At 37.9% G+C, this 15,387-nt stretch overlaps 1 protein-coding gene across 5 annotated transcripts in view; it reads left to right on the plus strand.

The window, feature by feature from the left end:
- Positions 1 to 15,387, plus strand: part of GLCCI1 (glucocorticoid induced 1) — a 60,753-nt gene that overhangs the window by 26,102 nt on the left and 19,264 nt on the right. For 3 of the 5 annotated variants that reach the window (XM_021281716.2, XM_065051152.1, XM_065051150.1), the window contains 2 exons: positions 7,319 to 7,405; positions 14,527 to 14,643. In XM_021281716.2, the coding sequence (XP_021137391.1) occupies positions 7,319 to 7,405; positions 14,527 to 14,643 (204 nt within the window). The remainder of the gene's footprint in view (positions 1 to 7,318; positions 7,406 to 14,526; positions 14,644 to 15,387) is intronic. The other 2 variants (XM_065051153.1, XM_065051151.1) reach the window with 1 other exon arrangement.

The following is a 15,387-nucleotide window of genomic DNA, read 5'->3' on the forward strand; positions in this document are numbered from 1 at the left end:
ATGGCTTTTAAATTGGTTTTCCATGTCTGGTACCATGATTCTATCCATTGCTGTCATGGGTGTCCTGTGAAGAAAAATGGTACTTCTGTCATCCTGCCTTTTGCTTATAACTCTCTTTTGCCATTAAGAACCATTCTAATGGAAGTTTATGTTGTTACAATGTATATGATACCATTAAAATATCAAGGATTTTCTGTCATAGCTCCACTTGTAGGTCTAAGTTTTGTTTGTTTTCCACTGACTTGCAATATACTTGTCTCCCATTCTACCACCATTGGACAGAGCAAATGCAGCAGCTCTTTACATTGATTCTAGGTTTTAGTCTTCTATGTAATACTGAATTTCTCAGGACAAGTTAGAATGTATAAATAATTTTCCACATCTCTAAAATATACTGTAATGCCACACAGGAGGTCCTGTGATGGGGAAAGAATAAGCATAGAATGCTTAGAAAGGAAAGAAGATCTGTCTGTTCTAGAAATCCCATTTAATGAATTTGGGAATGCGATGATTTAAATTGTTCCTGGAGACATTTAAAAATTGTTGTGGGAACCTTTAAGAAAATGCTGTCTTCATATCCTACTCATTCATTATGAAACCAGCCAGCCAGTTTTAGCAAAAAGGAAGAGCAAGCAGTTGTCTTTACTGTCATGAAAGTTCTCCCTAAAAAGATCTTAATCCCGGATTTACTTCCAAGGTAACTTCCTTTTCATAGTTTTATGCCTTGAAGGTCATCTGTTTTGAAGCTATAATTTCAAGAGATGTTCAGTAGCATGCTTTGTAGTTACTGTATTTCTTAACCCCTCTCTCTTAAAACATACATCCGTATCAAACTTTGCAAATACCCTTATGAATAGAAAATTTAGAATATTTAAACATTCACAAACAAACCTTTTCACCAGTTACAGAAAAGAGAAACAAACTTGTTCTATAAATATTTGAGCTCCAAGCATTTGGCAGTAAAATTGCTTTCCTAGTGAGCTCAAGTAAGTGTTTAGGTTATTTGACCTGTTGGCTGCCATCCTTCGCCTCATTCAGAAACAAAGCTCAGGGAGGAAAGAAAAAGTCGTACCTTTTCAGCATAATCCAATTTAATGGAGGGGAAAGGAAGTACTGTTGTCAGTACAAGGTGAAGTATTTTTTTCAAAGGGGAAGGGCAGGGAAGTTTCATGGTGTGGATTTGTGGGGATATCTTAGCTGTCTTTTAATTTATGCAAAAATCAAGCATTTAGCAATGCTTAGTTTGAGTTGAAAAAAATGTCTTGACTACTTGGAACTATATGAATATGTAAAATGCGATCGGCACAGTGAATTCCATTTTTTTGAAATAAAATATTCACTAGGGACGCTTGTAGATTAACTTGGTCATAAAATATTGACTTATGCTTTGGTTGTGTGGGTTTTTGTTGTTCGTGTTCTATGTAGTTTGAAGTATAGCTGATTCCAAGAACTAAAGATGAGATCCAGGTTGTTGATAGGATGCATTAATGGCAAGTTAAATTAAATTAAAACTTTCCTCTTTACCTGAGTACCAGCACAAATACTTCCACTACTTCATGTTTGGCTACGTAACAGTTTAGTTCATGGGAGTTCATATAGATTATAGTAGCTAAAAATAATACCACTTGGTAGTTTAGCAGAGTGGGAGATGGTAACAAAGGAAATCAATAAAACCAAGATAATGAAAATCAATAAAGTGTTTTTTTGGTATGAGCATGTTGCATTGGAGAATTAATTGTTTTACTTCTAAACTCATGAACAATACTGTCAGTATAACTTAAGTTGTAGGTGGAATAGTTATTTCTCTTTCAAGGGTACTTATTGTCCCTAATTAAACATTAATTTAAAATCCTCATTTTTTTTGCAGTTTCATGTAGGTGGTGATTGTGGCTGTTCCAAGTTTCTTAGAATTCTTGGATTTAAAAAAGAAACAACCAAAAGTCAGATTCTGATCTTTGCTGTGATCAGATGAACCTTTAATGAGTTTTATTACAACTTCTTGTTTCTCAGTTAAGTTCTTTGAACCTGTGTAGTGCTTACGAACAAAATATTTCTTCCTTGTCTAAAATTAAACCAGGATTAAAAAAAAAAAAAAGAAGGGTATTATAATTTAAATAGAGGAAACAATTTTTTGTGTGTGTGTTTTAGTTCCTGTTGCATCTTGGAGGGTAATAACTGTAGTTCATATATGTGTGTCTCAAGTGTTTTGACTGAAAACACTGAAGAGAAGTGAGGTTGTTATGTTTGCTTTTGGAAAAATGTGCTATGGCACTGTGCATTGTGATATTTGTACAATTCCAGATCTCAGAATTGTGCATGCATTTATACATGTGTGTGTATGTGTGCATATGCATGCAACTAGTTAACCTTTGAGAACCAGCAAGTTTCAAATAATCAAAGGTATGTCATTTTATTTAGTAGCGTTTGAAGTATTTTGGAAATGTAGGGAAACTTACTATTATAGGAAGTTATATATGTTGATATACTTTGTGATCCCCTGCCCAATTTCCTCCACTGTCCTACTTCCCTCTCCTTTTCAGTAAAATTTGAACTCTCCTTAAGGCCATTTAAAACTCAGTATAGCTTCCTTCCTCATTTTTTCCCTCTCTGTTGGAAGCACTGAGCAATTTTGTATACTTCTCCTTCATGCTATACATGTAAGAATTTATGCCTTTCTAGCTTGAGGAATAATGCAATGTTGAAATGGATATGCCTGACCTCAGGATCTTCAGAAACATTTGGATAATCACTATAATTTATTTATATAATTATTTGGCAGTAGCTAAATTACTTTAAAGATTTTTATAAAATTAAAAAGGAGAGATTAGGGCTAAACATATGATGTTGGTGTCATAACAAAGATATTGCGAGTTAAAGAATCTGTGGAATCTTTCTCAGTCTGAACAATACAAAGAAAAGAACAAATGACCAAAAATAACCAAGTGGAATATGATTCAGTGATTTCCCGCTCCCCCCGCCCCGAATTCATAATAAACCAGGAGGCTCAATTACCTGAAGCTTTTTTACTGGTGTATTAGTTAACCATTGTTTTCATGGGATATTTTAATGACGTATGTTAGGGGAAAGGACAAGGAGGGAGAGATGTCATGTAACTATGAATTTGTCATTCTGACTTCTCTTAACCTGTCTGATGTTTAAGAGGAGTTGTCACCTGTAGTCAAATTAACTTTCTAGATCTTTAGGCTGTTTTTCTAAAATTTCCAGGGGGCCTTTGAATGCTTTAGAAAACATCTGAAGACTCATCAGGCTTTGTCTGCTAGTGGTGGTGTTGCGTTTCTTTTTAATGTGAAAGTTTTTCAAAAACATTATTGCTTCTCCTGTAAAAGTAAGACTTATGTTCTTAATATTTGCACCCATCCCCCAATGTAGTTAATCTGGAATGCAGGTTAGGTATAGTAATTAGAGTGAAGGGCTGGCAATAAAATGTGAGATATTTAGAGTAATTCAGTCTTATTTTAGGTTTAGGTGGGTTGGTACTCCATGCAGTCATTTTGATCTAAATGAAGTGGAAAGAATGTAGGTGTATATCCCTGACATAGCTGGAAAAGCAAGGCAGAATTACTAAACATGTTGGAAGAAATGCTAATCTCTACAAGGCTGGGTGAGTTAGAACAATGGTGGTTGTGATTTACATTAAGACTGAGGAGAACAGCCAGATGTGGTGTTCTCAGCATGTCCTATCCTGTGTGCATGCTTTAAGCATTGTGTCAACTGGGTCTGGGACCACGAACCTTCATGTTTTGGAATATCAGTGATTCTCCTTCTGAAGCCACGTTATGTGTTATTTAGTGTTTTCAAGGTTCTCCTAAAATGTTTTAAATCTTAGTTTCTGGATGTAGACTTGCAGGAATAGTCCTTCTATTTCATGGAGTTCGGTTCATACTTAAGTGATGCTGTAAATTTGTTTCAGCTCTGAAATAGTACCAGCTTCACAGATAGTGCCTGTGACCTCTCCTGCTGTGTTCCTGACTTGATGTACCTCAACTTTGGTTTTGTTTGTTATGACTGAGAAATTTTTCTTCAAATACATTTTGAGTTACTTTTTTACTTTCATTATTGTTTTAGTATGTTTAACACATGGGAGATACACTCGCAGCTTCAAATGGAGGCTTCCATGGGTAATCTTGTTTTGTGAAAGTTGTAAATAAAGATGGGAAAACTATTTTCATGAAATGTGGTGTGTCAAGGGTGCTGTACACCCCCATCTTATTTGTGATGTAAATTAAAACATTGAAGTGAGATAACCAGGTGCCCATACATGAGCTAAACTTAAAAAAAGTGGAATTTCTATTTGAATGTAACAAGTGTGGGGTTTGTTTGGAGTTTTTGTTTTGTGGGTTTTGTTTGGTTTCTCCCCCTTGCCCCCCTTTTTTTTAAGCTTTTGCTTGAATATGAGAATTTGGGGTTACAAATCCAAAACTTGTCTTCATATAATGTGGGTTACAATGTGTTATAAGCAGCAATTTCTAGGGTTTGAAGAAGGCTGGCTTGCTATAATATTATAGTAACTTAACCTTTCTTTTTTTTTTTCCATCTGAGTAAAAACAGCACATTAATATAACATTGCCTGACTTGAGTACTGTGCTATAGAATCATCATATAGTATTTGTAGTCTAATAACTGCAAATAAAATTGAGGGACACAGTCTGGCCCCTGTATACTGATACTTGTATGTATGTTTTTAAAGTTTGTGACTTGACTTAATTTACCACAGTAATCTTTGTCTCAAGGGAGGTGGTATTTGAATGGAAGAGAGTGTCAAAGCATATTTGAGAAAGGAAAAAATTTAGTATTAGGTGAATGGATGTTTTATATTCTTAATTTCTGATTAAGTCAGCTGCAATATAGGGATTCCCACCTCTCTCTACTAATAGTCAACAGTGTTGATTAAGTTGTTTGGCTTTGTTCTTATTGTCTGGATCAATATCTGTGCTTATTAAAAAATACAAGCAAGCTCTTGCTTTCTACATTTTTTTAACAGTGTACTTCTCTTTATTGAGAAACTCACATAGGCTTTTTAGGTGCTTGATGTCTTTTCTGTTCTGTTTATTAAGCTGTAGTTGAAAACCTATAAGCTTGTAGTGATCCCTGGTACACTCTCCTGCACTACAGGTAAATATTTAAGTACCTGAACTGCCTGTTTCTATTATACTTCATCCTGGAGTTGTTTCCCAAACTATGGAGCATTGTTGTGTTCAGAATACCCTCTTTGGAAGATAAATTTTCAAAGAATTCCCTTTGCATTGATTTCGTATGAGAGTATGGTTCCAGCTGTACTTAGAATATAGTAAAATAACAGAAGAACAATTTTAATTGGAAAATAAATCGAAATAGAGGATGAAAGCCCATGATTTTGAAAAAGGAGAAAATTTCCCTTGTTTTCTCCAGTTCTTCAGAAATCTGTAAGCCACCTCAGCATTAAAAAAAAAATAAATTAAAAGCAATACAGTGTCTTTCACACGAATTTCAGGGAGGTAGTAAGTACCCAATCTACAAGAACAAGTAATTATTTAGAATGTGGCTCTGCTAAAATGCAGAGAGAGAGGATGCACAGACAGGTAGCGTGTGGCAGGGGCTCCAATTTGGGTGACGAGAGTCACAGGTTGCCTGCCTGAGGGACTCCCATGTTTTCCTCATAGTTTTAAGTAGCTATGTTAACTCTTTACTCTTTTTACTGATTTTATTTCATAACCACATTATCTTCTGGCTTATTCCCCAGACCCTACACAAAAGAGAGTCATATAATAAATACACAGAACTCTTAACTTTTATAAAGACTTGTTTTTTCTTTCCTGGGAACATGTAGCAAAAACCTTGATACTGATGTTTTCCATTTTGCTTTCTAATTGCCCACACAGCTTGCTGGTGTAAAAATAATGGAGAAAAAGCCCCACCAAAACCATGGGAAGTGCAGGGCTGGCAGAAGACACAAAATGACTTAGCATATTAAATATTGGCACTTAGAAGTGCCAGGCTGTGGGCCGTACAATACTATAGCTATGAAGGTATAGCCTGTGGCCTGAAGCTGCATGTCAGTGCCTTATGGTTCCAGGCCTGGCCTGGTGGGCTTGGCTTGAGTGGCCTGGCCACAGAGGGGGCTTCCACCTCCCTTCACAGGGCAGCAAGGGTGAGGAGCTGTAGATAGTGGTTTTGTGGTGTTCTCCAAGGTGATGCTCGGCCTCCTCCCAGAGCACAACAGTGTCTGCCATGTGTGTGTGTGTGTGTTACAGAAGTTTCTAGACCCTAGAGAGGAAGTAAGAGTTAGGAAAGCTGTGGAGGAGCAGGGTTTCCATGCATGAGAAGGAAGTTCTGCAGGGAGGTGGATCCCAGATCCTACCTGTCCTGCTGGGCTGGGGTCCTGTCTTCTTGGACAGCAGTGGTCCCCTCCTCGAAAAACCTCACTACTAAATTCTCATCGCTTTTAGTGGTATTGGTTTATTTCTTGATGCCTTATTGTGAAATACTGAGCTAATAACTAGTAGGAATTGCTGAAAGAAACCCCTTTGTTTTTTCTTTTCATTAATTTGTATAGGTGCTTGTAGCCCTGAGTCTTACATGGTTTATACCTTGAAGTCTCCTTGGATTTAGATGTTCCTATTGCTTCTCTGACAGCTGGTGACTCTTATTCAGAAATGCTGGTGGATATCCTCAATTTTCGTAATAGTTTTTTTTGTGAATGAAGAAGAATTGGGAGATCTGGCTTCCAGACCGTTCTCTGTCTTTAGCATTTAACTTTATAGCTCCTACATCCAAGGACAGTCCCTGACCTTCTGGGCTTGCAGACAAGGCTAGAAAAGGCCCACTCTCCACTGTTATGCTCGTGTAGGTTGGTGCCAAAAGTAATAAGAGGTGTATCAAACTCTGTATCAAGTCAGAGTTACCAAGAAGGAATTGATTATATGGCCTAGTGATTAAGGAAAAAAAGTGGGAGAAGTGAATCCTGGCTTTTGGTCTCTGAGTCTATTTTTTCTAATCTCATGGTTTTCTAAACTGTCGACTGGGTGAAAACTAGAAATGGATGCCAAAGTGCACATGGGAGTAGCCAGGTAAGGGTTTTTTTTATGATTGCCAGGCCTCTGTTTCTTTGTAAATACACATTTGCAAAGCCTTAGTTTTCTAAATTGTTTTTATGTATTGAGACTATTACTGCTGCATATCAGATTCTGAAATTTATTCCTCATGTATAACGCCTGAACTCTGACACTGCAGAAAGAGTAAAGCAATTATTTGTGCCGAAAGTTTTTCTTACCTGGAGAATTCAGTACAGTATATTTTCTTTTTATTTTTTCCCCTCTAGACGCCTAGCTGTTGGGCTGAAGAAGGAGCAGAAAAGAGATCACATCAGCGCTCAGCATCATGGGGAAGTGCTGATCAACTAAAAGAGGTGAGAAGTTTTGCACAGTGGAGACTTTTGTTTTGAGTATGCCCAAGACATTTTTTAGTCCCTATCTGAAGTCCAGGAAACTACACCCTTTCCCTCTCCTCTGTTGCTTTTGAAACAAGTTCTACTTAAACCTAAGAGTTGTTTCAAGACTGGTTGTTATTTTATGCCTGTTGGATTTCCTCACTTCCTACTTCAGTGTTGGCTGTGACCAAGTGGCCAGAGTGTGTGCTGGGGAACCAGCTTGTTGCTTACTAATTTTCTGCTCAGAGTTACCTTAGCTACCTTTCTGTTCTTAACCGCTGCTCTCCTGAAAGAGGCAAAGTTTAAGTTGCTACATTAGCATATTCTTATTTGGAAATTTCATTCAAGTTTAAGGGTGGAGATAAAGAGGACATCACTTTCAGAAATTAGAAAGGAGGGTAAATGTTGATACAGTGATGGTATGATTACTTGCAAAGCTCTTTTAATCATACATATTCTGCTGCAGACTACAAATGCAACTAGAAGGAACCCACCACAAGTGAAGTGGATTTGCATCATGAGGAAATAGATACAGTAAAATGATCTCCATTTCAGCCAAAATGACAATATTTCAGTTTTTGTCCCAGTTAACTCTATTCTCTTCAGAGTTCATGTAACTCTAGCTCTGTCTGCTACCTAATAACTGGCCTGCAGTCAGCCTCATGCCGCTGTCAGGAAGGGTGCAACTTCTCTTCAAGACCTACACCTTTCTTTTTAATAAATGAATCTTGCGGCATATTGTCATGGGATGGGACTTTCCCCTGACGCCCTGGGCTTTTTGCATCCCCTCTTCTCATTCCCTGTTTAATAGGACATGTCCTATTAAAAAATGAGAAGAAATGTGTAGGTTGTCTGAGGAGATGATGTTACTGGCAACCTGTAGTCTTCTTCCAGACCATCATTGATAGGAGGAATAGTTGTCAAAAGCAGTAATGTAACCTGAATTTTAAAATCAGATGTGACAAATACAGAATAATCTTGTATTCCAGTGGTGGCAGTAGCCTTATGTTTAAAGCTGAGGACCTGGGCCAAAGAGAGGTCAATCCAGAAAGGGTTATCTATTCCCATCTTGTTGAGTACCTGTTATGAAAGCCATCAAAGCTGATTTGCTAGTACATAGGTCTTCAGTTGTCCGGGTGCTTTTGTCTGCAGCTGTGAGCAAGCACTTAGAATCACAGATTAAATTCCCGGAAATTAGTGCAGGAGTGTCTTAAAAGTTTTGACTTAAACATTACCTACCAGCACAAATTGTGGCAGGGGAAGGAATAGCATCTGTGTTTCCAGGATAATGCTTGCTTGCTCTTACTGAGAGACCATCCTTCATCTTCTGGCAGTTCCTGATCAAGTTCTGCAACAAGCAGCTTTTCTTCACCACAGGGCTGTGACTGTCAGTGATAGTGAAACCTTCCGCATGTAAGCGAGTCTCTGCCATTTGATAACAGTGATCCATTGTGCTAGGCTGCCATCCTCGTTATGGGCTAAACCACAAGAGAAATACAAGGAATGTGTGGCCGATGGATTTCACGGTTCCTTTCTGATAGAACACAGTAATGGAAAAATGGGGTGTGTGGAAGGGAATTATTTCTATACAAATTTTACAATGGTTGTTCATCCCAAAACCTGTCCTTGTATTCTGCAACTTATAGTTCTTCCCCTTCCTCTGTTTTTCTTTCTCCAGCTTCTCAAGCCAGTTTTCTTGCCCTTTGTAGTTCCCTGGGTTCATAGTTCCCATGTTGTTCTGCATGCTTTATCCAGCCAGTTCTCGTCTGTCTTCCTTTACTTGAGCTCTTACTCAGTTACTTTCCATCTCCTTGTCTGTTCTGTCTCTCCATTGTTTGGCTTCTGTTTTATCCCTTTTTCTCTCACCTGTAAGTCCTGGTTGCAGCTTCTCTGGCTGGCTACTTAATGCCTCTGTGGTGGGTGTTGAGTTTGTTCAATACCAAGAGTATCTGCACTTAGTTTCTTTGTGCCACAGTAACTGGCAGTTTCGGGAAGGAAAAACTCTCTGGGGCAATTCTGTTCAAACTGTAAAGCCCACTAGAGAGAGAATTGCTAACAAATGCTGCTGCCAGTTCCAAACATCTTCCTTGAACACGTCCAAAGTGAAATTTTTGCTAAAACTTTGCCAAATGTAAAGGCTTTTCCAAGGGAATAGAGGGGCATGTTCCCACCACAAAGGATCCTCAGACAAATTTTTGCTAACAAACAAGTTATCTTCCAAAGCTTTGAACAACGGTTTCCCAGGTAAAAAGCTACAATAATGTGTATTAGCGCATAAAATGGGAAAATTATTTCCATCCCTCTTCCATTTTAATCTCATTTTTAAAACCACTCTAATACCTGTGCTGAAATCTCTGATGAGAAGGGGATAGGAGAGATGAATGTTGCATGGTGGACTTCAGACAAAATTTGACAAAGGTATAGGCAACTGAAAGCAAGAGCTGAAGTAATGGAAATAAAAGAATCACCTCTCCTGGGCAACTGCATTTGTTATGAGTAACACAGGTAACAGTAGTTCTGCTCAGCATTTTCAATTGTTTCCCATATCATTTGACAGTAAACAAGTAGGTAGCTGTTTACAGTTTCCTTGGCTTGTCTTGGCAGTTTGGGTTCATGTTTTCTTGCTCCAACAATGGAATGATTTCTAGCATGTATCTTTTGTTATGTTGATACTGTAAATCAGCCAAATACTTGTATGCATAGTTTTAATTGGTTTTGATAGAATATTCAATGTGCTTTTAAGTTTAAAAAAATATTTTTCCTCTCTTAGTTTGAATACTATTACAATTAAATGCATTTGTTTAACACAACTGGGAACTCTTTTTAAAAGACTTGCATTTAAAAAAACCTAAAAATGAATGTATAGACTTAAGATCCCAAGCAAGCAAATGAATTTTGTATTACCACATAAAAAAACTTTGGGTAGCTGAAAATTTTGTCCTTGAACTGAAACAGTTGGGTGTCAGGACTGAATCTGTCTAGGAGTGAAATAGGCAATGCTTGCTTTCTTGTAGTGGATCTGTTAAAAAAGTTTAAAAGTCCTCAGCTCTCAATATGAACTTTGTAATGATAAAGTGTACCTTTTTTTACCACCTTGACAATTTCTTTTTTTATTCTGAAGGGTTCTACTGCTTGTTTTTATGAAGTCTTGAATATAACTTGGAAGATAATGCCAGGGTGCTTTAACGTTATTTTAATAGATACACGTCTAGATGGGAGATAAAGATTGCTATCAGAGTCTTTGTATTGGACACAAACCAAGTAGTGGTTTGAACCACTGGTGTTTTTTCCCCTTTCAACTGGAATAGTTACTTTGAAATTCTGTTGAAGTTGAATAGGGACAATTTAAGTTATAGCTTACCATGAACTGGAATTTATCCAGAGCTGGAAGAACCCAGATTTTAAAAGAAGTAGTTTTCAGTTCATGTGGGTTTTTAAAGACATCAGAATTTCAGACAACTGATTTTTCTCTTCCCTTAAGCACTTCTGTATGCTGCATCTGTTACACTGACACCAGAAAACTCCTGTTGCAAGGTCCCTTTTGCTCTAACAGAGACTTGAAAAGGACTTTGGAATAAAAGAGAATCAAATATGAGAGCCTGCACTTTTTATGTGCACTTGCATATACCAATAGAAAGATTGTGTTCAAAGGTTTAGGGTGAATTTCTAATGCTTGTTTTACTCTTTGACCTACTGATTAACTTGTTTGTTAGCAAATGGTTCATGAACGAGTTAGAGCTCACTCTCATTAATAAGGAGTTTGTGACTTGTTCAGCAGTAGAAGTTACTGTGTTGTGCAGCCTGAATTGTAGAAATGCAACCTGTTGGCTGGTAAATGTTAATGAGCACTTGGACAGGAATGGTGAGATGTGATCTGTTTCTGGGCACACGAGGAAAATAATGTCCCAAACCCTTTCTGTTTTTTAGCAGCCCCATTAAAACTGAGTGTTTTGTTACTGCACTTTTGTTTTTTCCTGCCGCATAGCACGTTATTCTTTTCCTGCCTTATATTCCAAACCGAAATACCTATATTGCTGCCCAGAATGCTGCAGTGTCGGGGAGTATTTACACCATTGTAATGGTTGGATCTTCAAGTACATGTTTTCATGATACCAGTCACTTGGCCCCATTTTCTTTGCAGAGCAAATTCCATAGCTGATATTACTTGCATCTGTCAAGTGCCCAAGAGACAGGATCTGCTACTTCTTTGACGTACTTGGTAAAACAGGTGCCATGAAGGCATATGTTTCATACTCCTTCCTCACTGCACAAGTTATGTCTGCTTTCCTGGGAGTAGTGTACCTCATACCTGTCCGCAGCTCATTTTGGTTATGTTTGGTGCTCTGATTGTGCTTCTCTGCTGCTTAGGGAGAAGGTGAAGGTAAACTTCCAGGAAGCTAGCGCAGCTCCCTGTTCCTCTTAGTAGTTGTGGCTTCGAGTTTGAGATGGAAAATAATTGGTAATAAAAAGATAGTCTTGTAGAAGAAAAAGAAAATTATTGAGATTTCAAGATCAGCTTTAGTATATGGTAGACTTACTGGACTCCCACTGGTGGAAAGATGGAGCATCATTTGGTTTTGAGGATTCTTCTGTCCATGGACTAGGTGCTACTGCCTGCTTAGTGTGGCTGCTCTGAAGCTGGGTTGTCTGTGCTGGAAACTCTCTCTTTCCCATGTTTGGAGGATGAATAAGAAATGGCAGATTCCTATTTATGTGTCCATCGTTACTTTCTCTTTTTTCGTGTGTGATGATATCTACCACATCATGGAAAGCTACGGTACTTCAGATTCAGGGCTAAAGACAAATTATGAGAAGACGTATCTATTATATTTTTTTCACTGCGTTGCATGTTTAGTGACCTGTCAGCTCCAGATACATGGTCAGATTTTTCAAAAAGTTTTAATCTTTCTTTTTCCACCCAAGAAGCCTTTTCTTTCTGTAACTGTCAAGAAACTACTGCCTGCCAAATTATACATACATACTTGTGAAGTGACAGAACCTCAGTTTCTAGGGCTCCATGATTCCTTTCAGGATATCAGAGCTTCAAGGTTTTGGTTGGCCTATGGAGACATACCAGCCTATCAGCACTCTCCCATTTAATGTTTTCACTGTCTAAATTTTACACTGAGAGGCTATATTCTCAAAGATTTGCAAGCTGTTTGTGACAGAAATCAGTCAGAAATTGTATGTATTTTTTTTTTTTTTTAATAGCATGCTCCCAAGGAAAGCTCAGAAAGCTAGATTTCATTTAAATAAAAAAATAGGGTATTTTAACTTTTGAACCAGGAGGAAATGCACAGCATTGACAGACAGCAGAAATGAAAGATTTATATACAACACTCTCCCTGCTTTTTGATTATTTTTGTAGACATTGTTTTTCTCTTCTGTTCTTAAATTTTTAAAGGGGAAGATGAAGATTTATCCCTGTTCTCCTCATTCTCCCACATTCTAATGCAAGACATAAATTTTTGTATACTTACCTGCTTGCTTATTCACCTTTCTGTGTAGCTAGGTTTCCTAATTGCCACTGTTGCTACAGGGAGAATGGGGAAATTCTGGTCAATTTTTTTGCTTTGTTTTGTGAGTGTTTTGTTTGTTTGTTTTTTGTAGAGATGAAGTATCTCTTCAGACTCCTTCAAAGTTTCTTCCAGCATGATGCCTGAGTTACACCTTTCATCAAGAGATTAGTCTCCCAGTTCTATAAATCTAGCTTGTCTGTGTTAGAAACTCAGTTGTATTCAGGCTTTGCCTTGATGTACTATACACACAGACCCTTTTGGAAATCTGAACTGTTTGTCTGTTGTTGAAAGATCAAAGTGTTCAGCCATTTCTGAGTAGCGGTTCTCTGAATACGGGTAACAAGCTGTGGCAAGACTTGATATAAAACCTTAAAGTAGATCCTTCTTTTGTGAGTGGTACCAGAAAAATCACAAAGAAAACTCCACAGCAAAGCTCCATCCAAACCTCTTCACCAAGCACTGTCATCTCTGGCACTGTGAAGAGTGATGTGAAGTGATTCTCTACCACAGAGTTGCTTTGCAAGAGCACTAGTGATATATTTAACTACTTGGAGTTAACCTCAGAGTGCATGTACTTGTAAGCTGTCACTCAGAAAGAAAGGTTACGTTCCAGCTGATGAAGTTCTTTGAAATATGAATTTCGTGTGCATTCAGTTCTCCTTACTTACCCTTCGGGTTTTTAAAAATTGTATCTCCTAGCTGAGTTAAAAGTGAAATGGGGCAGTGCTGTGTGTGCTGAGCGTGCAGGAGAGTGGGACTTGAGCACAGAGGAAAAAATTAACCGATTTTAAGGCAGTATCTGTTCATGTTGAGTGAATTTGCACATAGTGTAAACTTCTCAGACAATGCTTATTGAGATAAATACTCTCTTTTATGTAGAAATTATCCAGGAGGAATAAATAAGTGGAAGAATTCCCAGATGAAATTCTTTAGTTTCTGCTAAGGAGCAGGTCAAATGGATAATGGCTTTAGTTGCATTTGACCTTTAAAATATGTAACTTTTGATTAGGCATCTTTGCAGCAGACCGCAGAAAAGATAATTCCATCTGCCTGAAGGAATCTCTGATAATTTGGCCTGCAGGGAAATGCTATTAAATGTATTAAATAAGTTCTCCAAGATGAGTAATGCATATTGATTGCCAGTTGTTTGTGAAGGCTCTTTGCTTTTATGTGGAATTATCACTGGAAAACTTTGGTTTGGTTTAAGGTCAAATGAATTTGACTGTGGCCTTTATAGTCCCCAGTTTAAACCAATTACAGGCCAGAAACTGCTGCATATTGTCATTGTGACTACTTCTGTTTGCATTAGTTATTGTGGTGCTTGTTTGTAAATGGGGAGGTTTAGTACTTAAACTAAGCCTGCTGTTATATTCAGGTTGGCAATTAGGGCAGATACTTTGGAGAAAGTATCTCATAAGCAGGAAGAAGCTTTAATGCTCATGCTTCAAGGGAAGACAGTCCCATATGCTTGTAAAATCATCCAAAGAGGACTTAGGATGTCTGTGATTCACTTTATACGGGAAGATTTGGGCAGGTATCCATTCGGTAACTCATTATCACTTCACCTGAACTTCTTTCCAGCAGATTGCCAAACTGAGGCAGCAGCTTCAGCGCAGTAAGCAGAGTAGTCGTCACAGTAAAGAGAAAGAACGTCAGTCACCTCTCCATGGCAACCACATAGCAATCAGTCAGACTCAGGTAAGTAGACAGTTGCTTGTATCAACAGCCTCCTACCTTATCAGGGTGGGGTGAATAGCCTGCTGTTTATTCCTGTATTTCTTCTGTTTGTTTTCTTACGTGGTACACTGAAATGCTTAACAACCTGATACCATTGCATCTTCACTGAAATTTATCCCATAGTCGTCGTCTAATGAAAAAAGAATTGCAGCAGGATAGCAACTAAAATATATTAAGATGCTGTAAAAATTCTGAGCCTGGCCAGATAAGATGCTGTTTCCAGGAATACATACTTCCTTCCAAGACTAATTTTTGTGGTACACTTATCAAAAGTCCCTGCTTGCCTGGAAGGTATTTGCTTATCAGTTTCACAACGCAATTTCATCTGAGCTGGTTAAAAAAAAAAAAAAGTACCAAGGGTGTAAACAGTCTGGATTGGCAGCCCAACAACTGATCAGTCTTTGAGCAGCAAGCAGAACACTAACTGGCTTGTTACAAACAGACCTGTAATTCACCTTACCGTGCATTCATCAGTAAAAGACAGCAAAACTGTATCACCAAAGATTCGAGGGAAACTATCATTCCCTTGTCCCATCTTAGGAAACTTCCTGATATTGCACTTATTGGTCAGTTTGCCAGAGAGGCAATTTCCACATGATGTCAAGAAAAACAATATTGTGGTATTTACTTTCTAAGAAGAAAGTTGTAATTCACGTTGAATTTAATTTCAGCTGAAATCAAAGATGTTTCTTTTCACAGTACGCC

The sequence above is a fragment of the Columba livia genome, chromosome 2 (genome assembly GCF_036013475.1).
Source record: "Columba livia isolate bColLiv1 breed racing homer chromosome 2, bColLiv1.pat.W.v2, whole genome shotgun sequence".
NCBI classification, from domain to species: Eukaryota; Metazoa; Chordata; class Aves; order Columbiformes; family Columbidae; genus Columba; species Columba livia.